Genomic DNA, 24,966 nt, shown 5'->3' with positions numbered 1-24,966 from the left:
CTTTTTTAGATAGCTTTAGGCAGTATCTTCTTAATGAGTGGTTCTGATTGTCTTGATTCGTTTTTGGAGGAAGCTATTATTTTTGATTTGCATTATTTTGACGCTAAAATTCCTTAAAATAGGAAGTCTTGCTCACTCTAGGAAGATGTTGGTCTCCTGAAATAAATATAAATATAAATTAATATCACCTTCAAAGGTTTTAAATAGTATCATATATCAGCTTCATGGAAATAGACTCTGAATTAGTTGTTCCACTCTATGCATTAACAACTAGAGTATATCACTCCAAGAGTGGTTCCTGGCTGCTTCCTTCCCAAAACGGCATTGTTACTGATTGCGTCCGGCGCTACCATCATATCTACGATGGCGCGAATTCTTCACCGTTTAATTACAGGCATTAAAAATACTTCAAACGGCATGAACTTGATTATAAGTCATAGTTTGTGTTATATGACAAGGAATAATTGGAAGTATTGAACAAAAGCAGAGAAAAAGAAACGCATTCGAAGGTTCCTCAAGGATTTAACTAAAAAAATACGAAAATGTCACGTCCTCAAGTGGTTAAGGTGGGCCAAGAGGAAGACGGCAAGAACACCAGAAAGGAAGCGTTTAGTAAGCTGAAACTTCTCAATTCACTCATAAGCTTAAGTGTCAATATTGATTCGAAGAATCTTGACATAGAATCTGTTGTCGAGTCCGTGTATCATGGTTTACCCAATGAAATCACTGTAGATGAGCTTTTGGAATTAGTCAGTGAATCCTTGGCAAGTAAGATAATATACCATCCAGACTACTCAATTCTAGCAGGCAGAGTAGAGGCTCATAAAATACAAAAACAGATCAATAGCTCGTTTAGCGAAGTGGTCATAAGATTGAGAAAGCATAAGAATGGAAATTCCTCAAGAAGTTCTTCTTTAATAGCAGAATCATTCTATAACACTGTAATGAAAAATCGGGAATTTCTAGACAACTTGATTGAGAAACAGAGGGATTTCGAGTTGACCTATTTTGGAATTAAAACGTTACAGAAGTCGTATTTGTTGAAGATTGATGGAAAGGTAGCTGAAACACCTCAATTCATGTTCTTAAGAGTTGCTATTGGTATCCATGGAGATAATATGGAAGAAGTCGTTGAAACGTACGAATTGATGTCCAATAAATACTTTATACACGCATCACCCACTTTGTATAATGCTGGTACCGAATATAATTACTTGTCGTCGTGCTTTTTGATAGCCATGGAAGACGACTCCATTGATGGAATCTACAAGACGCTCCATAAAGCAGCTTTAATTTCCAAGGCATCAGGGGGTATTGGCTTACATGTACACAATATAAGAGGACATGGAGCCCATATAGCCAGTACCAATGGTACAGCCAGTGGGTTGGTGCCTATGCTTAAAGTATTTAATGACACAGCTAGATATGTGGATCAAGGAGGGAACAAAAGACCAGGAGCTTTTGCTATATATTTGGAGCCATGGCATTCTGACGTCTTTGAAATCTTGGATTTGAAGAAGAACCACGGCAAAGAGGAGCTCAGGACGCGAGATTTGTTTTTTGGTCTATGGATTCCGGATTTATTCATGGAGAGGGTCAAAAACAATGAGGATTGGTCCTTATTTTCCCCAGACGAAGCTCCAGGATTGGCAGATTGTTACGGAGAAGAGTTTGTTGAACTATACAAGAAATACGAGAAAGAGGGAAGAGCTCATGAAGTCGTAAAAGCTCAAAAGTTGTGGCATGCTATCTTGGAGTCCCAGACAGAAACTGGGGGGCCATATATGTTATACAAAGATGCTTGTAATTCGAAATCAAATCAAAGCAACTTGGGTGTCATCAAGTCTTCGAATTTATGTTGCGAGATCGTAGAGTATTCATCTGCAGACGAAACTGCAGTGTGTAATTTGGGATCATTAGCATTACCATCATTCATAAAGTCAGTTTCTTCACCAAACGCTGATGAAGTGTTGCAATTCGATTTCGAGAAATTAAGATCCATAACAAAAGTTCTCACTAAGAATTTAAATAAGGTTATCGATGTAACAAGGTATCCAATTGAAGGTACCGAGGTATCTAACAAGAGACATAGACCAATAGCTTTGGGAGTCCAAGGATTGGCAGACTTGTTTTTAGAACTAAGGTTACCGTTTGACTCTGAGGAGGCTAAGTCATTGAATATTCAAATCTTTGAGACCATATATCATGGAGCTATTGAGGCATCCTTGGAGCTCGCAATGGAAGATGGTCCGTATGAAACGTTCAAAGGCTCACCTGCGTCCAAAGGACTCTTGCAATTTGACTTGTGGAATCACAAACCTTCAAGTCTCTACAGCGATTGGGATGAATTAAAGAATCAAGTCAAAGTACATGGCCTCAGAAACTCCTTGTTAGTGGCACCGATGCCTACTGCATCGACTTCACAGATTCTCGGCTTTAATGAATGCTTTGAACCGTATACTTCCAATTTATATACAAGAAGAGTGCTTTCTGGAGAGTTCCAGATAGTAAATAAGTATCTATTGAAGGATTTAATCGACTTAGGTTTATGGACGTCTGCGATGAGGAACAAGATTATTCTTGAAAATGGATCCATTCAGAGCATACCAAATATCCCACAGGAGATAAAGGACTTGTATAAAACTGTGTGGGAGATTTCGCAAAAGGTCATTGTCGACATGGCGGCCGATAGAGGAAAGTTTATTGACCAGCTGCAGAGTATGAATATTCACTTACAAAACCCAACGTTTGGAAAGCTTACGAGTTGTCATTTTTACGCTTGGAACAAGGGATTGAAAACTGGAATGTACTACTTGCGAACACAAGCTGCATCAAGAGCCATCCAGTTTACTGTTGACACTGAAGAGATCAAAAAGTTGGATAACGGTGTTACCGTAGATGCCAACATGTTGAAGAGAAAGAGATACACTAAGATTGAGGAAGTGGTAACTATTCAAGGCGAAAACCCACCGAATTATACTCCTAAGCACAAGAGAAATAAATTAGACTACCATACACCAGAATCCCTTAATAGGTCACCCGTTAGTGCTGATGAATCTAAGATTGGAAAGCTTATTGACGAGAACTACGATATATATGATACAACACCGGTTGCTTGCGAGCTTAAGGATGCTGAGCATTGTCACGCTTGTTCAGGATAAATCAACGAAACGACGAAGACGGAAAATTTGCTACCATGATGACTTGAAAGATAAGTTACTGCTACAATCTGCTACAAAATGGTTGCTATAACATACGAATTGTATAACTTTATAACGATACCCACAGCCTGTAATTAGCTAAAAAACCTGTATATACAAATGCTTTATAATACAAAAGGAATAGTGCCTTGTACCTACGACGCCTACTGGAAATACTCTAAGGACAAAAGTATCCTTACAGATCTCTATCCTCTACTCCTAGGCAATCTCCGATTTCCAAAGTCAGCAACTTGCAGGAACCCTTCCTTCGTCACAAAGAACTTTCTCTTATTCTTATCACTCCATATCAATACCCCTGTTTCTGATGCATAGTTCCAAAGAGTGTCAAACTCTTGTTGGTTGGCAAAATCCTTGAAAACATATCCGTCGAAAGTCTGGATACGATCCAATTCTAATTGCCATAGCTTGATTTGATCGACCACAGTTGGTGGGAGAATCTCCAACTTGTGTTGTGCTACACTACCATCTGCTGATATAGCCTGTGATTGGGGTGCTCCTCCCGCAGTGTTAATGTTATGACTTGTATCGAACTCGATCTTCTTGTCTAATCTTTCTTTGGCAAGTAACTTCATCTGAGGATGGGCATGCGTTTCAAGGAACTTGATAACTTGATCGGCTGTGATACCATTATACAATGCATTACGAATAGACTCTCTTGTGATTTGACCACATACCATATTGGTAAATCTTGATTTTAAGTGAACGAAAAGGTTGAGGATGGCGATCTCAAGTGGTGAATTAGTGTATGCATATAGCTTGAAGTTAGTCTCTATAATGACAGTACCCTGGTTTCCAGCAGGAGCTTCTGGAGCTGCTGGTTGCTCTGCTCCCTCTTCGGATGCTTCAAGTGCCTGTTCTAGTGCCATTGATGGAGTTTTAAGTGCTGCTGAGTCAGAGGTCAATGTAGTCGCTAATCTTGTTGGATAGAACCGACCCGAGGAATCTGTTCTTTGATACACCAACCCATAATCCTTTAAATCGGCCAACATACTCACCTGAGTCTCACTTAAACTCGATACTGTGTAACTCTTTCCAAGTTCTAGCGAGCCTAGGACGAAGATGAAATTGAGAACGTCCACTGGATCCATGTGTAAATCCTGCGTCAAGTTCAAGTATTGTAAAAGCAACGTCCAAATTTGGGCGTTGACATCTTGAAGCAAAAACTGAAAGCCCGTTTTAGTGATTTTAAGATTTTTTGGACTTGTTCCTGGTCCTTCCATCAAGCCACCCAGCTTTAAAAGAGATAGCACCGAACTTGAGGGAGTTGCTGTCGACTCCGTTCCTACCATGAAATGAAGAATGGTTTCCCATTTTTGAGATGCAAAGGTATCCAAGAATTCAATGTCAACCTTGTGCTTGTCTGTGGTAACACATAAGTTACCAAAGGCATTTGACTCTTGCGAACCTGTCAAGCAGTTTCTGAAGTTCTTACGGAAGGTGGGGTGAAGCCTAATATGATTGCCTCCTTTGTCTTCTTCTATCAAATGAAGAGATTTCAACCGTTTTAGTGAGTCAAATTGCATTTTCTTTGCCATTGGCTTGCACCACTTGTCCAAATCACGTAATACCACCGGTTGCTCATTGAAAAGCATCGACATGATATAGAATTTGGCCATGGGAGGTAGTAATCTGTAGATGGACAAACATGTCGCCGGAGCTTCGTACAATTTGGATTGAACGGTCTGCGGAAGGCCCTCAAGGTACTCGTTGACCGTCGCCTTAAAGAGGTTAGACGACGACATCCTTGGCTTAAAGGAGAAAGGAACGGAGTTGACAATAGAGTTTGTACTACTAATACATAAAAATAGTTGATATTGATATCGCTGATTACATAAGCTCAAGTGAAAAATTACCTAACACTAATGCTAGTTGTGAAATTTGCAGTCGTCAATAAGTTTAAAGATGGGAGTTGTCACTGAATACTAGTGATTAGCACGATAACTAACTTTAGATACAAGCATTGAAGTGCGTAAAAGAATCTATGGGCCTTTTTCTTTAAAACGTTATTGTTAATTTCATACAGCATTTGGTGATTACACAACATACAGGTGGACACAACACTTTCTACCATCTTTCGCAGGTATATAAATTTATGATAAACAGCTACCTAAAACTCTCTATCAACCAATAGCAAACCTCACAACATCACTACTATCTGACTGAGTAACCTTTCATATCTTTTTAACTATATCGATAACTACCTAGATAACTATTACGACTTGCCTTACTTACCTCATCTATCAAAAGTCACGTGATCAAAATATTTCGGCTTAGGTAATCCTGAAAAATTATGAGAAGACCTTCTCAAACCACTTAGCAGAGAGTATTGAAATCTGATCTGAATAAGCTGACTAATTCTAACAGCAGAAGGGCATTATCCGTCAGGAGTTGAGCAGAACCATGGCACCTTCTAAGAGAAAGGCCGTAAAGCTTGAAGAGGCCGAGTCGGATGAGGCTTTCCAGGATTTGTTCCAACACGAGTACCGAGGAAAGAAACTTACAGACGAGATCAATACTGTAGAGGATAAATGGAACTTACTTCCAGCGTTTTTGAAAGTGAAGGGTCTCGTAAAACAGCATTTGGATTCTTTCAACTACTTTGTAGATGTTGATTTAAAGAAAATTATCCGTGCTAACGAATTGGTGCTTTCCGATGTGGATCCAGAATTCTACTTAAAGTATTTGGACATTAGAGTCGGTCACAAGTCGTCTTCAGCTCCAGGTACAAAGGAGGTTATTTTACCTCCTCATGAATGTAGATTGCGTGATTTAACTTACTCAGCACCAATCTATGTCGATGTGGAATACACAAGAGGCCGTAAAATTATTATGCATAAGGACTTGGAGATCGGAAGAATGCCTGTCATGTTGAGATCAAACAAATGTATTCTTGATGGTATAAACGAGAAGCAAATGGCGAGGTTCGACGAGTGCCCGCTTGATCCAGGTGGATATTTTGTTGTCAACGGTACAGAAAAAGTCATTTTAGTTCAAGAACAGTTGTCAAAGAACAGAATCATTGTCGAAGCCGATGAGAAGAAGAATATAGTACAAGCATCTGTGACTTCATCTACCCATGAGCGTAAGTCCAAGACCTATGTCATCACTAAAAACGATAAAATTTACTTGAAGCATAATTCCATTAGTGAAGATATTCCCATTGTTATTGTCCTTAAAGCCGCTGGTATTACTTCCGATCTCGAGATCTTACAACTTGTCTGTGGATCCGATCCCCAATATCAAGACTTATTTGTAGTCAACTTCGAGGAAGCAGCTAAATTAGAAGTTTTCACTCAGCAACAAGCATTAAACTATGTCGGCAAGAGGGTTAAGACTATCAGAAGAGCAGGTGCACCAAAGTTGAGCATATTACAGGAAGGTATAGAAGCCATCGCAACTACTATTATTGCCCATCTCACGGTGGCAGATTTGCAATTCCGTGAAAAGGCACTTTACATTGCCACGATGGCTAGAAGAGTGGTTATGACTATGCATAACCCTAAAATGGTGGATGATAGAGATTATGTGGGTAACAAACGTTTGGAGCTTGCTGGTCAATTAATGTCCTTATTATTTGAAGATTTGTTTAAAAAGTTTAATTCAGATTTCAAGGCCAATATTGACAAGATCTTGAAGAAGCCATCCAGAACATCGGAGTTTGATGCCTTACTTTCCATCAACATCCATTCCAATAACATTACCATGGGTCTTAATAGAGCCATTTCTACCGGTAACTGGTCGTTAAAGCGTTTTAAGATGGAAAGAGCTGGAGTCACACATGTTCTCTCTCGTCTATCTTACATCTCAGCATTAGGTATGATGACTCGTATTTCCTCGCAGTTTGAAAAGTCTAGAAAAGTTTCGGGACCAAGAGCTTTACAACCTTCTCAGTTTGGTATGTTGTGCACATCTGATACTCCTGAAGGTGAAGCATGTGGATTGGTTAAGAATTTGGCATTAATGACTCACATTACTACCGATGATGAAGAAGCTCCAATTCGTAATTTATGTTTCGTCTTAGGTTGTGAGAACATACTTGGAATTGATTCCGCTACTTTGCATTCGCGTGGTAACTACGGTATATATCTTAACGGTACACTCATTGGAACTTCTAGATTTCCTTCAAAATTTGTCACCGAGTTCCGTCGTTTAAGAAGATCAGGTAAGCTTTCGGAATTTGTGTCGATCTATACAAATACTCATCAACAAGCAGTGCACATAGCCACAGATGGAGGAAGAATCTGTCGTCCATTAATAATCGTTAAGAATAACGAGCCTATGGTAAAAGCAGAACACTTGCTCCGTTTGCGTAATGGAGAATGGGCATTCGATGATTTCTTAACTCATGGATTGGTGGAATATCTTGATGTTAATGAAGAAAACGACTCCTTGATTGCATTATACGAGAAGGACTTAGATCCTAACCAAGCTATTACGCATTTGGAAATCGAACCATTCACAGTTTTAGGGGCTGTTGCAGGTTTGATTCCATACCCTCACCATAACCAATCTCCAAGAAATACTTATCAATGTGCGATGGGTAAGCAAGCAATCGGTGCGATTGCATACAACCAGTTCAGAAGAATTGACACTTTATTGTACTTTATGGTTTACCCACAACAGCCGATGGTGAAGACGAAGACAATCGAGTTAATCGATTATGATAAACTTCCAGCTGGTCAGAATGCGACAGTGGCAGTTATGTCATATTCTGGTTACGATATTGAAGATGCCTTGGTATTGAATAAGGCTTCCATTGACAGAGGCTTTGGTCGTTGTCAAGTTGTTCGTAAGAACACCATTCAGTTGAAAAGATATCCTAACCACACAAAGGATATCGTTTCTGGTATGAGGGTCGATGAAGATGGTCAACCAATTTTCCCACATCAAGCTTTGGGACCCGATGGACTTGGAGAAATCGGTGCTAGAGTCGAAAATGGTCAAGTCTACGTTAACAAATGTGTTCCTACTAATGCTGGAGAATCTGTATTGGGACATAATGAACAGACTCCTGGTGCCGAAAGTCATAGAGAAACTCCAGCATACTACAAAGGACCCGAACCATCTTACGTTGACCAGGTTATGATGTCTGTTAGTGACAACGACCAAGCATTAATTAAAGTTTTGTTAAGGCAAACTAGAAGACCTGAATTAGGAGATAAGTTTTCTTCTAGACATGGTCAAAAGGGTGTTTGTGGTATCATCGTTCAACAAGAGGACTTGCCATTTAATGACGACGGTATTTCGCCAGATATTATCATGAACCCACATGGTTTCCCATCTCGTATGACGGTTGGTAAGATGATAGAGTTAATTTCAGGTAAAGCCGGTGTTTTGAACGGAACATTGGAGTATGGTACATGTTTTGGGGGTTCGAAATTGGAAGATATGTCTAAAATCTTAGTCGAAAAAGGATTCAGTTATTCCGGTAAGGATATGTTGTATTCCGGTATCACAGGTGAATGTTTGCAAGCTTATATTTTCTTTGGACCCATTTACTATCAGAAATTGAAGCATATGGTGCTTGATAAGATGCATGCAAGAGCCAGAGGTCCAAGAGCTGTTTTAACCAGACAGCCTACCGAAGGTAGATCGAGAGACGGTGGTTTGAGATTGGGAGAAATGGAGAGAGATTGTGTGATCGCTTATGGTGCCTCACAATTATTGTTAGAAAGATTGATGATTTCATCTGATGCTTTTGAAGTCGATGTATGCAACAAGTGTGGTTTGATGGGATACAATTCATGGTGTACTACTTGCAAGAGTTTTGAGAATGTTATCAAGATGACCATTCCTTACGCTGCTAAATTGTTGTTCCAAGAGTTATTATCTATGAACATCGCTCCTCGTTTGAAGCTTGGTGATGTTTTCTAGAGAAAACTAAATTCCATGGGTTCACAATATGTATCATAGTATAGCATTAATAAAAAGAATAGACTAGACTTTCAGTGGCTGCGAAATTCTGCAGGATCAAACGAGGCAGTGTCCATGTGGGACCTTCCCTATTGTGTGGCATGGTAGAGACATCCGATCAGTATTGATTGTTCCCGTCACTTTCATAACTTCATTATAATACTGCTTCTTCTAGAATTTTATTGGCCAAATAAACTTTACCGTCAAAGGAATTGGTGACATCTTTCAAATTTCAATGCCCGTACAAACTCCTCAAGTATTCGGAATTGTCGAATATGCTAAATCCACACATCTTTATTTCTTAATTGGGAAAGACCCGAGACTTTTGTAGTCCGGACTTAACGTTTTTGGGAAACGATCCGGAAAATAAGCCTCTTCAAAAGCTTTGATGGAGAAACACATGGAATACGTTCCTTGCAGCCATTTAGTGAATTGCGTATAAAAAGTTTGTTTAATCAGTTCCACAGAAATGAGTCTCTAGTCACCACAGTAAACAATATAAATAGGACTAGGATTCTCCTTGTTTTGGGATTTTTGTTTCGATTACAATAAGAATAACTTTCTTAACACATCAATCAAACATCTACTTTTTCTACTCCTCAAAATGTCTGCTACAAACTTAGTTACCGGAGGTACCGGTTATGTTCTGGGCTATTCTCAAAGCCTTGGAACAAGGTTATAAGGTTAGAACTTCAGTGAGAAACTTGTCAAAGGAAAAACAGCTCCGCGGTTCCTTGGTTTTGTCCAGTGACAAGTTAACAAAAGACATCGTTGACAGCAACTTGGAGCTCTTTATTGCAGATTTGGTCTCCGATGACGGACGGAGTGAAAATTTCGATAACGTGGATTATGTCCTTCATATCGCTTCTCCTTTCCCAGCAGCTCAACCAGAAGACCCTAATGACATTGTCATTCCTGCCGTCCAGGGTACTTTGAGAATACTTAAGGCTGCAGGTAAAGTTACTTCCGTCAAGCAGGTAGTTATTACATCATCGTTCGCATCAGTTGGCTATGGCCATGGTCCAAATCGCTCCGAACCTTTCACAGAGAGCGATTGGACTGACACGAAGACTAAAAGAACGCTTATCTTCAATCCAAGACCATTGCTGAACAAGAAGCCTGGAAGTATGTCAAGGACAACAATGTTTCATTTGATCTTACTGTGTTTAATCCAGCATACATTTTTGGACCTCCATTGAAAAATGGAACAGGTTTTCCAACGTCGTTACTTATGCTCCAGAAGTTGTTGAATGGTACTCAAAAGGACGGAGTTCCAAGCTTGTACATGAGTATTGTTGATGTTAGACAATTAGCAGATCTTCATCTCGAGGCTTTGACCAACCCCAAAGCAAAAGGAGAAAGATTCATCACCCACGCTGGACCAAATCTTAGTTTGTTAGAGGTTGCTGACATTCAGAAAGGCATTACCAGAAGACCAGACGAAGAACTTGCCAACAAAAGAGTTAGAAGGTGCAAAAGATTATAGAAAGCCCTCTGATGTGAGTAAAGTTAAGGCAACTTTCAATTGGACTCCTTATACAATTGAGAAGAGTTTTGTTGACACCGTCGAAGCCTTTGAAATTTAGTTTGTTCTTTTATATAGCGTGTTTCCATTGATTTAGTCCAATACATTTAACTCATATAACTAGAATTTGTAATCTTTGTAGTCTCATTTTGACGGTACCAAAAAGCCTGACATTCCTTATATGGTATGGTATTGTTGCATCCTTCTCACCGGGGACCAAAGAATGTAATATATATGGTAGCGCGTTGATTTTCTGTTCTTTTGAAAACCTGTGGGGAGAGGCACAATCTTCATCCAAATTTAGCGATTAGGAGCTGTACATGTAGGCACAGAACAGAGAGAGAGAAAGTGAGAGAGGGAGAAAATTGAAGAAAATGCTTCCCAGAGAATGCCGATATTTTTCGAATAAATTCCAATCATGTTGCTACTTTTTTTTGTGACTTGCTGTCAGCATTTGTGAAAGCCGTGCCGTCTATATCAGCATATACGGCAATAGTGAGACATGACGACGAGTTGCAAATATTGAAGAAAAGCCTTCTAAGAAGACTACATGCTTTCTACTTCTTCCCTTCACTTTCTACTCATAGAAATCGATACCGGACTCATTACAAGCCCTATTTCTGTCGTGGTACCAGTTCCACCACCACTTATAGATAACTGGAGACTTTTTACCTCTATTCACACCATATGCTATATACACTCTTTAAAACACTCTTTAATAGAGACACACCAACTCATAACCCAATAACACTTCAGAACCCTGAGCTTTGACAAATCCCAAATATTCCATTGAATAACATTCTCTTTTAATATTAACACCAAAAACCCTTCATTCAACATTAATACTCTCAAACACAATCCATACCTTCATCACCTTCATTACCTTCATTAACTCTACTTCTCCTCCAGACAACCAGTGCCTCAACCTCCACTCCACACACTCTCCACACAACATCCTGTACACGGAAATCCATTTTTTTTTGGAGATCATCAGAATTCTAAATATTACAACACAGTTTACAACCACAACATAGTTGTACATCTAAGACTAAGTTAGAACCATAAAATAGCCTTACTACAAGAGTCATCTGTGTGGAATACTCATCACAGAACCTTGTAGGATGAGTCGCCGATTCACACATTCACAGCCTACAAGGTCGCTTTTCCAGCCCAAACTCTTGGTGTTCTGTCTGGTGATTCTCCTTGGATTCTTCTTGTTCGGTCAACAGCAAGAAAATCACCAGTTGGATTTCGAAGATGCACTTTTCCTTACCAAGAATTCAATCAAAGAGTTCAAGGAACAATATTTGCCAAAAGGAATCCACGTGAAAAAGGATAACCAGACCGCCAATACCCTGACCACCCTTTTCAGCTTGGATCTTGACTATCCCCTTAATAGCGTAGTCAATTCATTTTTCCCGATAGACTCGACTATAGCGTTCAATACTACAGCTGCAGATGGTGAAAACATCACAACAAGCGAAATAACAGGCCGCTATGCTTCATTCAGTCCTATATTGAACTATCGTCTCCGTAGCAAGTATAGGATCTTCCCGAATGATGCTTGTGATAAAATAGACTCACACGACAAACAGTACCACGACTACAAGGACAAGATCCTCATCGTATTGAGAGGAGAATGCACCTTTGTGGATAAAGTTTCCAACGTCCTTGACTCGGGTTTAAATCCTGCCAGTGTAATAATTGCTAATGATGAACCCTATAGAAGTCTTGTGACAATGTTTTCGCCCAACTTCAACCAAGATGGATCATTGCGAATTCCAATAATGTTTATCACCAATGAAGACTACAGGGTCCTTAAAGAGTTCAGCTCCGAGGATATTACATTAGAAGTGACTACTGCGTCGATTGGAAGCTGGTTCAGTATTATTGTTCTGATGATACTTTCACCACCTTTGTTGATAATCTTCTTCTACTCAATCATTATATGTGGCCAACGTGTGCGCAGGCATCAGGTCAACATTAGGAACGCTCGTTTGGTGAGAGAACTACCTGTCTATATCTACAATGGGAACCACTTGATAAATGCGAAGTTCTTCAACCAGTATTTAAAGATCACAGGACAGACAGTGAAGCCTATAGATACCACCACGGAATCAAATACTCATAGTGATCCTAAAGATTCTCAACCACTCTTTGAAGATATATCAGGAGAGCAAAATTCTCAATCGAAGGATAATGATTCTCCTAAGCAGTCACCATCATCTTCGTATTCCTCCCTTAACAGAATTATCGTGAATGGTATAGATATAAGGACTTCAGCTGCTTCTCTTCATCTACTCACGGCACCAGAAAACTTTTATCCAGCTTACAAATGTTCCATTTGCTTGGAAAAGTACACACCATTACGTTCCAAAGTATTAGTACTCGATTGCAAGCATATATACCATGAGAAATGTCTCTCCAATTGGTTGATTAACTTCAGAAGAAGCTGTCCTCTTTGTAACATCATGATCAATCCTAGGAACGATTCATATCTTCTTGCCGGACAAGATACATCGTCATCCGACTATGGCAGCATGACGGAAGAGGATTTAGAAGCGCAGAGGCCCATAATACATTCCCGCTCTGACAGCGTGGCACAGCTAGAATTCATCACGGACTCACCATCGCAGGATGAGAGTGAAGAGGATGATGATCTTTATTCAAATTCGCAAGATTTACCACTGGCTGGAAACTCATCTCAGGACTTTTCTACGGTAGATGGAGAATTGGGCGCCACCAAGCCTGGGCTTCGCAACGAACGGGCAAGTTTTGTCTCAAGATTGTCAGACTCCACATTTCTTTCTTCCACGAGCAAAGAAAGCAGTGTCTTCAAACCCAACACAAGCTCCGGTGGTAATCCCCGCAAATATTTGTACTCTAGACCCCTGCAAATATTGAGCAGACTTTCTTCCAAGTCAGAACAAGATGACGGGAATTCAGTCGGCATGAGTGTGAGCATTGACTCTGGAGACTTTGTTACGGCTAAAACCACCATTCCTGATGTGGATCATCAAGGCATGAATGGGAAATCTGCATCTGTTGACAAAGGAAATAACGATCAATAATTTGTTTCTCTCAGTCTGTGGTTCGATTAGCATGGTATGATTAGATTTATATGAACGGTTCGACAATTGCTGTATTATGTTGCCTTTCTCAGTCAAACCATTCGCAAGTCCCATTGATTTTAGATTAATGGACTTAAAAGTACACCTGTTGCAGACTTCGCTGAGGTTATCCTTAAACCTAGTCCACATCTGTTAGAACTACTTCACAGCGGTTATGCTTTCATTTCTCCTTATCTTTTTGGGTATATTTGTTTTCATTTTATTTCTCCCACTTCTAAGTTCACAGTTATTTGCACGGTTGGTTTTAGTATACATGTTTTTCTTTATAAATTAGAACGTAAACATAAGAAGCAGTTAGTTAGCACGCAATATTTCCTAGTTATGGGATCTAATAGAGCGTGCTTTATGGTTAGTAAGATCTCAGATATATTATGGACTTCTTGGTGTCATATCCAATTGAATGATACTAGAATGGAAAGAGTTGAGTAACATATATCTTAAGTGCTGGCTATGCATTGGAAGAATAAAACTGATGCTTTATTACTACTTCAGAATATCTATGTAGAGTTCATGAGCTCGGCAAAGTTAGCATCTAAGCTATGTATTGGGATGCTAAACCATGTTAAAGGATTTATTCAGGCGGTGGGGACTTCCTTGTAGATGAAAATGGATATGCACCTGTTCTCCTCTTCCTTAATTGCGTTAACTGTAGTGTGACCGTTAACTTTTGACACCGTGATGATGAAAAATAATAATATGTAATAGTGACTACCATAAGCACTTTTATCACTACGAAAAACTCTCTTCTATTTGACAGATGGTTTGTTTCCTTTACACTTGTTTTCAACTCGAATGGTGTTATTCAAGCCCCTAGTGTGTACGTCTAAATCTGGTTGCCTATGCTGAAATCTCTTTAAATCCTAAAAGATGAAGTACAGACGACAATAATATATGACAGTTGGACATACCTCAATGTGATATTATTGAGATTACAATGTTCAAGAATACACTCGTTCAACTAGTTGAAATTGTTCTTTTCATGGACAATATGACTTATCTCTAAATGTAAATTCAGAGATGACTACCCTCTGTAGTTTAACAAGGACTTATGGACATGTCTTAGCGCTCGAGAATGGAGGAAGACAAGCTGTCAGCAGTCCACTCTAGATCCAAGTTTTGGCAGCTCAGAAGAAGAAATAGGCACATAGCCTGGAAAGTTGTACACTTTCTATCAAATTCAAAAGATTGAAGCTATATCGCAGTTCCAAAGACCACTTCCATTGGGAACTATTCAAACCGGATCAGATTAAGTTGATTGCAGGTGCCATTAATAAAGCAATTGAGAGCAGAAACTATTTGACTCACTCTTGGTGCATGATACTTCTCCATAAACGTATGTGGGCATGATTATTGTGGTTTGGGACATCTCCGATCTTACCAGTAAAAATGCATAAATGCAAGAAGATTACGAGCACAATTCATAGAAATTTAGTTCAAATTGCTATTAGTAATTTTGACGGTGGACTGTTAATGAGTGTTACGCTAGCTCTTTACGAATGAGCGTTTGTTAGCTCTATACGAACGAACGTTTACGGGAGGCTTAATTTGTTGTATTTTGCGGGGTATTTATAATAATAATTAAGCTTCTTCATTTGACCTTTTCTGAGATTTTCGGTACAAAGCCTTGACCAGAGAGGAAGAAAAATAGTAGCCGTATTGGATACTATCATATATATATAATTATACTGCAACAATACATTCAAATTAACTATTACTTTAGTTACATGTTGTATAAAATGAGCAGAAACCCATAGAAGCAGATCTCGAATCTTTTTGTAATAGGAGACATTTAACATTTAACATTTAACATTTAAAAAAAACATTTATCACAACCATTGACTGAGTTTTGTGTGAACTCGCTTTTAAGCCAAGCCAAGCCAAGCCATTATCCACCTCAAAAAAACACGCTTCTTCCCACCTCACAACAAACAAGCCCCTGCTTTACTCCAGACGACAAAAACCACCACCAGACAATTCGGAGCCAACACCGTCTCCGAGACCATCAAATAATATTGTTTATTAATTAATTAACAAATTAAGAAATTATTATTCTTCCTCTTCTTCCTCTTCTTCTTCCCAAAAAGAACAACCCCAGACTTACCCTCCACGTATGGAATCACCCAACCACTCAAATTACTCCAAGTATAGCTTTGCAACCTCTTCCAACACTTCCTGTTACTCCGTAGCTCTCCCAACAACTCCGTAACTTTTCCTACTGCTCCCGGACGCCCTCTCCCGAATTTTCCCATCGCTTCCCCGTATTTTCACTAATATGCTCTCACTGCAACACACATTTGCCTCCTTCGCTGCCCTACTGACTCTCTCAAAAACACCGGAGCCCAATCCCTGGTCTCCCGGAAGTTTCAGGGTTGCCCCACACTCCAGAAAAACGAGAAATCCAAAAAATACTGACTTCAGAACCGCAATACAAAAGTACAAATCACGTGAGCAGTCTCACCTGGAAAAAGACTCTTGTTTTTGAGTTAGTGCTTTTATGCTTCAACACCACACAGAGTTAATCCCAAGAACGACAGTTACCAGGGCTGCAGTGGGTATTTGTTGGATATTTCGCTTTAATTTACATGCCACTGAGTTTCGGATACATATGCTAAATTTTCAGCGATTTTCGAGCCATCTTTAACCCTTTTCCACCGCCCTACAAACAGAGAAGATGTTTGGCACAACACCAATGGATCAGGCCAGTTCGCTTTCACAGCTACGAAACAATAGCAACAACAGCACCAACTCCGGAATGGCTGTCAAGGCCGAGGCTCTCTCGCCGAACTCTTCCGAGAATACTGGAAGAAGCTCCAGTATGAACTCACTAAACAACAATACAGGCGCCTTGTCGCTAGACGCTGCCAACAATACAAGCAAAAACCAACTGCTTCTGCCCGAAAACGAGCCAAGAAGATCTAACAAAAGTGCATCAAAAAAGCGAAAGAAGAAGGTAGAGATCGCATGTGTGTACTGTAGAAGATCCCACATGATCTGTGACGAAACGAGGCCGTGCCAGCGATGCATCAAGAGGGGTATCGGACATTTATGTTATGACGAGCCTTCCAACAATCGCCAGAGGAAGAAGGCTGCGTCGTTGAGGAAACCAAATAGCGGAGAAACATCAGGAGAAAACACCCCGGTTCAATCCAGCTCATTTACCGGAGGTATTAATAACGAAGGTTCTGCTATGGCCAATGCTATCAGTGTTGGTGGTGCAATGGACAGCCTTAGTACCACTAGTAGTATCATTGGAAGTAATAGTGTTGACCAAGGCGCAAATAGCAGTATCACTACACTTCCTGGAAATACAGGTAACAATCTTCCACTTTCTAACAACAGTGTTCTGAACAATAACGTGGGTACAAATAATACCACAATTGCAGGAATATTCAACAGCAACGCCAACGTCAACGGCCTTAATAACTTCGGACCACGCAAATCACTCTCGTCATCTGTCCTCGCCCAGACACTTCCTTATAATCAGGAGCCTTTTTTCTACTCGGAGCACGCAGGAAGTGAATTCTCGTCATTGAATGACTTCTTGTCCATGATAGATGATCCAGAATTAGTCAACGGAGCATTAAACGACGATGCTGCAGGCACAGATTCCATGATGAGCTTTGGTGTAAATACAGGAAACGTTGGAGGTAACGGTACGAATAACGCTGGTCTCAGCACTTTTGGGGAATCTCAGACCAACAGCAATAGCCAGACTAACCTCAACAATATACTATCGTTCTCTCCTAACGCTAACTTATTTCCAACTGCATTCCAAAATGAAAGCGATAATCAACAATTCCAACAACAGCAAGAACAACAACAGCAAGTACAGCAGCAACAACAACAACAACAATTGCAGCTACAGCAGCAAACCTTACAGAATCAGCAACTTCAACAGAACGCTCAGTTTGTTAAACCTGTAGGAGCCCCAAATAACTTTATGCAAGTCGGCCAACCGATGAGTGCTCCAACCAATAATAACCCTAACAATAACCCCAGTATTAACAACAATGGCAATAATGCCAACAAAGACCATCAACCAGTAATTTCTGACTCCGCAAGAGACAAGTTCTTCCTCACAGCTGCAGATCCTACCACAGAAATTTCCCCAGAAGAGAGATTGAAGCAAGTTATCAAAGCGAAATTAGAAGCAGGATTACTTCAACCGTACAACTATGCCAAGGGATACGCTCGTCTCCAAAGTTATATGGACAACTATATGAATATATCTAGCAGACAACGTATTCTCAAGCCGTTGTCAATTTTCCGTCCAGCCTTCAGAGCAATTGCAAGAACTTTAAAGGATGTAGACTTAGTCTTGGTTGAGGAAAGTTTCGAACGTATGCTATTAGACTACGACAGAGTCTTCACCTCTATGGCAATTCCTGCGTGTCTTTGGAGACGTACAGGAGAGATCTACAGAGGAAATAAAGAGTTCGCATCACTTGTTGGCGTGATGACTGATGATTTGAAGGATGGCAAGCTAGCAATCTACGAACTCATGAGTGAGGAGAGTGCTGTCAACTTTTGGGAGAAATATGGTGCCATTGCGTTTGATAAGGGACAAAAGGCTGTTTTAACAAGTTGTAATTTAAGAACTAGAGATGGTATCAAGAGAAAAAGTTGCTGTTTCAGTTTCACGATTAGAAGGGATAGATATAACATCCCCAGTTGCATTGTGGGAAATTTCATACCGATCGACCCATGATTTTTATTTCAATCTAGTGTGACTCGTCGAATGTTCTTTTTATCTACTTTATTGTGCATTCTCATCTGTATTATTATTAGTAACATTATTATATTTATCACCATCCATTTCATGTACACATGGATTAGCCCTCTTTGGCTATTGACCCTACAACGGGGGACTCTATGTTTGCTTCGTTTACTTATTTATTATGTCTCCATAGTTATTCTACGTTTGTAATTCTATAATACAGAAAGTCAGGCTAAGCAGTAATCCGATAAACTATCTTAATTAGATCAGTCACCTATTCTTCGTCAGACGACTCATTCTCTTCGAGGTCTTCCATTTCGATATCACTAGTTTCTTCTTCAGCCTTCTTTTGTTCAGCCTTTGCCTTTTCTTCCTCCTCTAAAGATTCTCTCATTATTCTTATTTTCTCTTCCTTGGCTTGTCTATGTACAACAATATATTGCCCCAAAGGTGTTTGTTCCCAGTCAAGCTCCTTCAAGAAAAGTTGCACCTCGGATTTGTTGGAAGGTCCGTACTCTACATTAGATCTTTTACCAGTGATGAATACAGCATTGGCATTCAATTTCTCAATCAATTGTTGTAATTGCTTGTTGAATTTGGTGTTCTTTGACTTTTTGACGAATCTTCTTAACAGCAACACTGCGGGTGTGGCCAATTCTGGAAATGCAATGCTTTTGGAATATAATCCGAAGAATTCACTAGTCAATTCAATGAACTGTTCACATAATCCATCTTGGTAAACTCTGGTACCGAGGTAGGCCTGGTTGACTTTGATGTTGTGATCGAAGTCCACAGCTTGTAAACTTGAACCCTTTGGAGGTTTGGTCATGGCGGTAGAAGTCAAAATTTCGGAAATTAATGGAAATATAGGAATAAAGACACCAGTACTTTGCGATAATCTGATCAAAGATCTGATCAAGTAAAATCTCAATGGGAAGAACTGGGCTGTTGGAATCAATCTAATTGCTCCTAAGGTTACTTGAACCAATGGGTAAATCAATTTTCTTAATGGGGATTCCTTTGATTTGTGGTTCATTAATTCCTTTTCTGGGTTGCAATGCTGAGCTAAAACTCTTGACCAAAAGTCTAATGAATGACAGTATTGCCAGTTGTAGATTGCTTTAAAGCCTTCTTTGGCGTTAGAAGTAGCATTAATACTGTTTCTCAAGTGAATTGCCAATTGTCTGACACACTCAAAGCCAACTTGATATGATAAGTTTTCATCTAAGCCGTACAACTCAGCAGCGGAATTCTTACAGAAGTTAATCTGAGGCATAGTGTGAATGTTCGTTTTACGACAATTTTGCAAGAAAGAAGAATATGTCAATGTTAGAATGGTCTCCAATACTGACTTAGGAAATTCCTTAGCGACGTTGTTTAAGAATGCAAAGGTGGCGATCTGGGTGTCTGTCTCAGTAGTCAGGGACCACACATTGACAATCGCAGTAATGATCTGCTTCAATAATCTTCTATAAGAGAGATAGTATGGGAAAATCTCCTGAATAGACGACAAGACCAAGGCAGCAGTTTCGGTGTTTGTAATGTCCTTCAAGAGAGTTATGAGCGACCCAGCGTGGGACTTTAAGATCTTTGAGATCTGGGCAACATTAGAATTCTTTTGAGGAATCGTTCTGACACCTTGTGGATTGGTCTTGTATTTGACAAGTTTCTGAATAGCTATTGGGACTCTCTTCAATACGAGTAACATCAACTCACTAAAGGCTTTTGGATCAGTTACAGAGTACTTGTAATCCTCATCATCAGCATTATTTATGTTGACAGCGGCTTTGAAGGCAATGACAACATTTCTGATGGTCTTAGTTGTAGGCTTATTAAGCTGGCTGGTCCAAGTCTTGACCAATTCCATGGTTATTTCAGTTTTCTTAGTTTCACTAGACTCTTTATCCTTCTTGGTCTTCTTGGTCTTCTTATCGGTCTCCTCATCCTCGTCTTCTTCTGCTTCTTCTTCATCGTCACTTACGGCATCCAAAGGATTCACACCCTCGAAATCAAGTAAGTCGCCGTCATTTTCTTTCAAGTATTTGTAGAACTCAGGATCTTTAGCAGCTAATGACTTCATACTCTCTTTCATGGCCTCTTCATCTTCCTCATCGGAAGATTCTTCGATCTCTTCCTCCTCTTCCTTCTTCTGCGTCTTCTTCGATTTCTTCTCCTTTGGTACTTCAAATCCGCTCTCGAAGAAATCTTCTACTGACATGTCTGTGAACACTTCCTTGGCAGTTGCTCCATTGGAGACACGGGCGGGAGCAGACTCTTCACCTTCTGTCGAAGTAGTCTTCTTCTTCTTGTCTCCATATCTCTTCCTGTTCTTCTGCACCTCCCTTCTTTGCTCGATGGTATGCTTCAAGTGCTTGTTTTGAAACTTCTTTGTCTGCTTCGAAGTCTTGGCCATCTTTGCAAATTATCTCTTGGTGCCAGTTGAAGTTGTTATAAGAGAACTCTTCTCTATCAATCATTTAAATTTAATAGTGAAAAATTATAAATCTTTTTTGGCGATGAGAGAGTCTTTGTGTAACAATATTATGTACAGGAAAGAATATTAGGGGGCTTTAGGGGGTGAGAGGTTTATTCAGTTTGTCCTTGTAATGCAGCTCTTTCAGTAATGCCCAGCATGCCTAATGCATTACTTTATTTTAATAGAAAGATCTCCAATATATAATTAATGTGTGTTAATATGTGTTAATGTCTGTTGCTTTTTACATTACCATCCCCATGTAAAATTTCCTACGACAACTAAATTAGGTGGTGAATCTTACTTCCTTCTTGTTCTCCAATAAATTTCATAATATATGGAAATGTCCTTTCTATAAACACACTAATATACACGTAGTTCATCTAAAATCGTTCATCAAATTTGCCATTGAATGCATCTCTCAACCACCGCAACAACTTATCAAACACTATTGAGTCGGCATTATGGTAGTGAATGGCATGGTCACTGTCAGGAAAGAAATGGACGTCGTAGTTTTCAACATTTGCCAAGTTTAACTTGTCGAGAAGCCAAAGCAGATTTTGGAGATGTACATTGTCGTCTGAAGTTCCATGCATAATTAAAAACCTCTTGAGAGCCTTGTACTTATTATAATCTTTGATCTTTGCATGTTCTTCGTAGTTATCGTTGGAATTGGGAGATCCCATGTACCTCTCTGTGTACACTGAATCGTAGAATAACCAATTGGTGACTGGCGCAACGGCCATTCCAAATTTGAATGTGTGTCCAGCGTCATATTCCAAAGTCTTCAATGTGGTAAACCCTCCGTAAGACCAACCCCAGAGGGCAGTTTTTGTCAGGTCTATGAATTTTTTATTTACAGAAATGTACTCCGAAGTTATGGTGGAAATGTCTCGGGGCTCCCAATATCCTAGCTTATTTTTTGCAAAAGAACTGAACTCCCATCCTTGGCCACCTGTACCCCTGGGGTCTATAACTAAGACAAGTGCATCTAGAGATGCACTCACAACATGCTGAAAGTCGATATCAAATGATTTATCCACCGTTTGAGAGCCTGGACCTCCATATGCATACACCAACAATGGATATTTCTTCTGACGGTACGGGTCAAAATTAGGTGGAAAGATCTCGATGACGTTAGCTCTAGCAGAACTTTTATCACTATACTTTCCAATCAGAATTTTCTTGAACACCTTCGTGGGAATGTTAGTGTCCTTTAGGTTCGATGACGTCACTTCAAAATGATTAATGGAGGGGCTCTTCTGTAAAATGGTGTCTGCTCCCTCTTTATATGCATCTGACAGAATAAAATCATGGACTTCTGCCATGTTCACAAGTCTTTGCCACGGTTGATCAGGTCCCTTGTAGAATAAACTTGCATATTGTCCATCCGAACTAAAATCTACTTCATAAACACCGTCAATTGCTGTACTAGTTATAGGAAAATATTTCTCTCCTTCTTCAAGCGAAACTGCTCCAAGATGTGAGTCCATGGAACTTCGAATTGTTGAAAGGAAGTACAAAACTTTGTGCTGGCTATTATAAATAACTGGCGACATCGTTTTCACATCCCACGTATCTGCCTTGGTTAACACTTTGGTATACTCTTTGGAGGATACTGAATCATACAAAGCGAGCTGCAATCTGCCATTTACGACCACCTTGTCAACATACAGATTCTCATCTCGGTCATCTCTAGGAATCACAGTTATCGGAGTGAGCTTTTCTACCCATCCGCCATATGCTTCTGTAACGTTCATCTTAGACACCTCTTCAACACGTGATGGTGACACCTCGGGTTGAAACTTCTTCTTTGACAATATACTACTTGTGCGGTCTGTCAACTTCATAAGGAAGTTTTTATTGTCCACCCATATTCCACTGTACATAATAAAATCCTCTCCCAACCCATCCTTTACTCCTTCTATCTTAGTCGTAGACTTGTCTTCAAGTCTATAATTGTTCAAGGTTAGCAAGGGATTCGACGTACCTGGCTTAGGATACTTGATTGTAGTTTTAATTGGATACTGGTTAACATTTTTCACCTTTTCTCTGTCCAGTTCCTTATATTGTGTTCCAATCTCCGTCCGATCTTTAATATAGTAATCAAGTTCAAAGTCTTGGACGTCAGTGTCATTTAAAGTTACAAAAAGAAGATTTTTCTGATCAGGAGACCACCAATACATTTTGTAGTCGGCAACCACCTCTTCTTCATAAACCCAATCAGGCTTTCCATTGAATATGCTAGGGGAACCACTGTCTGTAATCTTGTGAATTTCATCGTTGGCTAGGTTTTGGATATATAAGTCATGATTAAAACCAAAGAGGATATAGTCGCCATTTGGTGAAAAATCCGCAAAATGCAATTTATCCAAGACTTCTTCTTGTTGGGGCTCGTCGTTGTGTAATTTGTCTCTGTTGTTTGGCGGTTGAATCGGTACAAATTGGGCGGTCACTGGATTAAATAGCCAATACAATGCAAAGCTCAGAGAACGCCATTGCTCTAATGTATCTGTTACAATGATGTGAAAGTTTTTGTCAAAGTCGTCTATGCGCTTAGCAGGATTAAGTTTCACTTTATCAATGTAGAAGAAATCGTTTCTGTACGAGAATTGTGTGCTCTTTATAAATACTTCTGAATAATCGCTGTCAATTTGCTTGACTACGTAGCTCTTTGTTAAATCCTCGCTTAAGTAATAACCTCCTGAGGAATCTCTTTTCGGGTATTGTGCTGGTGTTAGCCAATGGATACTTTCTCTATACGCCAGGAAGTGACCCTTTCTATATGAATCCATAGTCACATTGGCAAATTTTGGGCTATACAGATTTAGGGTTATGTTTTTGCCACTTACTTCCACGTCTGTTTGCCAGGTAATACTCTTTATTGTCAGAGCGAATGAACTGTGAGAATAGATTAGCACTGAAACTACCCACAATACCACCGAAAATATGGCAATTCCTAAACAAGCACGCTTGATGAACACATCAGAGCCTTTATATCGCGTAAGTACATGTTGGAATTGTGGGTTGCTTGCAAAATCATCGGCTTCGGCGCCGGATTTCTGAGCAAACTCATCTATTTCATCAAAGAGCTCAGATGATTGTGATTCTGATGAGTTCCGTGTTTCTGAATTTGCTTCTGAGTTTATACTAGGTGTTGAAACAGACTCGGGTTGTGATGAGGACGGTTCTGGTGGATTCTGTTCGAGAAGTTCATACTCCTCTAAAGGGGAATTATTTGGCTTGCCTAGTATCATTTATAAATTGAATATAATGGTATGATTTGTACAACGGTAGAGTCAATTGATTTGAGAATCACCTTATCTCCAAACTGAAAATTGTATACAGCTGAAATGTGCTAGGAAGTCTCATGTATGTTGTTAAACCCTAAGATTTCTTTGCATAGAGCCGTCTGTTGGTGGCTACCTGATCGTTCCTTCTTCGCGGCTATGGTTCATACGTATACAGTATGATCTGGAAATTAGGGTCCAATATATGATGGATTCTGGTTCAAAAATTGGAAAGAAAAAGGAAGTAGGCAACTTTTTATACTTATATAGTTGATTTTGCCAACAATGGGGTCAAGTGTAAGCCTATAGGAGAAAACTTCACTAGTTAAGACACTCACAGAAACACTGTTTTGAGGTTTCTAAGGACTTCATTGATACACCTGCATAGTATATAATATAGTGTATAGCCGCGCTACCATTATCAAATGTGTAAACAACGTTAGCTGAGTGATGCAGATAATTGAGTAATAGGCGTGGAATAAGAAACCTGCAGGGACATGGGGCTTGTGGATCCTTAGGTAGCGAGCGGAAGCGGTTTGTTGCAACGACAAACCTTCATAGTAAGGAGATCTAAGGGAGTGCAAATTAAAAGAGCAGGTTTAAGAGAGAGTAGATAGGGACTCGACTCCTCCATGGCAGCACATTTGGTGATGATTCAATTCTCACGGATATAGTTGAATAAGCTGGGGTGTGGGA

General features: G+C 39.8%; 8 protein-coding genes across 8 annotated transcripts; 5 read left to right on the top strand and 3 right to left on the bottom strand. All coding sequences in view use genetic code 12, as the record gives it.

The window, feature by feature from the left end:
• The first annotated feature begins 433 nt into the window (after positions 1-433).
• RNR3 (Rnr3p) lies at positions 434-3,280 on the top strand. The gene has a single exon (XM_064917103.1). The coding sequence runs from the start codon at positions 543-545 to the stop codon at positions 3,159-3,161; it is 2,619 nt and encodes an 872-aa protein (XP_064774153.1). The 5' UTR covers positions 434-542; the 3' UTR covers positions 3,162-3,280.
• Positions 3,281-5,054, bottom strand: RJT20DRAFT_127853 (TFIIH/NER complex subunit). The gene has a single exon (XM_064917102.1). It carries the CDS (start codon positions 4,961-4,963, stop codon positions 3,407-3,409), a length of 1,557 nt encoding a protein of 518 aa, XP_064774152.1. The 5' UTR covers positions 4,964-5,054; the 3' UTR covers positions 3,281-3,406.
• A 504-nt stretch (positions 5,055-5,558) lies between these two features.
• On the top strand, positions 5,559-9,435 carry RJT20DRAFT_41552 (DNA-directed RNA polymerase III core subunit). The gene has a single exon (XM_064920054.1). The coding sequence runs from the start codon at positions 5,622-5,624 to the stop codon at positions 9,093-9,095; it is 3,474 nt and encodes a 1,157-aa protein (XP_064774151.1). The 5' UTR covers positions 5,559-5,621; the 3' UTR covers positions 9,096-9,435.
• A 340-nt stretch (positions 9,436-9,775) lies between these two features.
• On the top strand, positions 9,776-10,720 carry RJT20DRAFT_145288 (putative short chain dehydrogenase; the record flags this gene model as incomplete). The annotated part of the gene is given in 3 exon segments (XM_064918791.1): positions 9,776-10,138; positions 10,213-10,536; positions 10,556-10,720. The coding sequence occupies 3 exon segments, from the start codon at positions 9,776-9,778 to the stop codon at positions 10,718-10,720; spliced, it is 852 nt and encodes a 283-aa protein (XP_064774150.1).
• A 1,060-nt stretch (positions 10,721-11,780) lies between these two features.
• On the top strand, positions 11,781-13,226 carry RJT20DRAFT_96270 (uncharacterized protein; the record flags this gene model as incomplete). The annotated part of the gene is made up of 2 exons (XM_064921623.1): positions 11,781-12,789; positions 12,832-13,226. Coding segments are annotated over 2 exons (1,404 nt in total), but the record flags the coding sequence as incomplete, so codon positions are not given.
• Positions 13,227-16,605: 3,379 nt separating this feature from the next.
• On the top strand, positions 16,606-18,498 carry CWT1 (Cwt1p; the record flags this gene model as incomplete). Its single annotated transcript, XM_064921626.1, has 3 exons — positions 16,606-16,954; positions 17,174-17,696; positions 17,790-18,498. 3 exons carry the CDS (start codon positions 16,606-16,608, stop codon positions 18,496-18,498), a joined length of 1,581 nt encoding a protein of 526 aa, XP_064774148.1.
• A 141-nt stretch (positions 18,499-18,639) lies between these two features.
• Positions 18,640-20,967, bottom strand: NOC2 (mRNA-binding ribosome synthesis protein). Its single transcript, XM_064920052.1, has one exon. The coding sequence runs from the start codon at positions 20,918-20,920 to the stop codon at positions 18,782-18,784; it is 2,139 nt and encodes a 712-aa protein (XP_064774147.1). The 5' UTR covers positions 20,921-20,967; the 3' UTR covers positions 18,640-18,781.
• Positions 20,968-21,265: 298 nt separating this feature from the next.
• On the bottom strand, positions 21,266-24,640 carry STE13 (Ste13p). Its single transcript, XM_064920051.1, has one exon. It carries the CDS (start codon positions 24,235-24,237, stop codon positions 21,364-21,366), a length of 2,874 nt encoding a protein of 957 aa, XP_064774146.1. The 5' UTR covers positions 24,238-24,640; the 3' UTR covers positions 21,266-21,363.
• Between the last annotated feature and the right edge of the window lie 326 nt (positions 24,641-24,966).

This window comes from Scheffersomyces xylosifermentans, assembly GCF_036884685.1.
Source record: "Scheffersomyces xylosifermentans strain CBS 12540 chromosome Unknown RJT20scaffold_4, whole genome shotgun sequence".
NCBI classification, from domain to species: Eukaryota; Fungi; Ascomycota; class Pichiomycetes; order Serinales; family Debaryomycetaceae; genus Scheffersomyces; species Scheffersomyces xylosifermentans.
The sequence above is the reverse complement of the archived record's forward strand: the minus strand, read 5'-3'. Positions and strand labels throughout refer to the sequence as shown.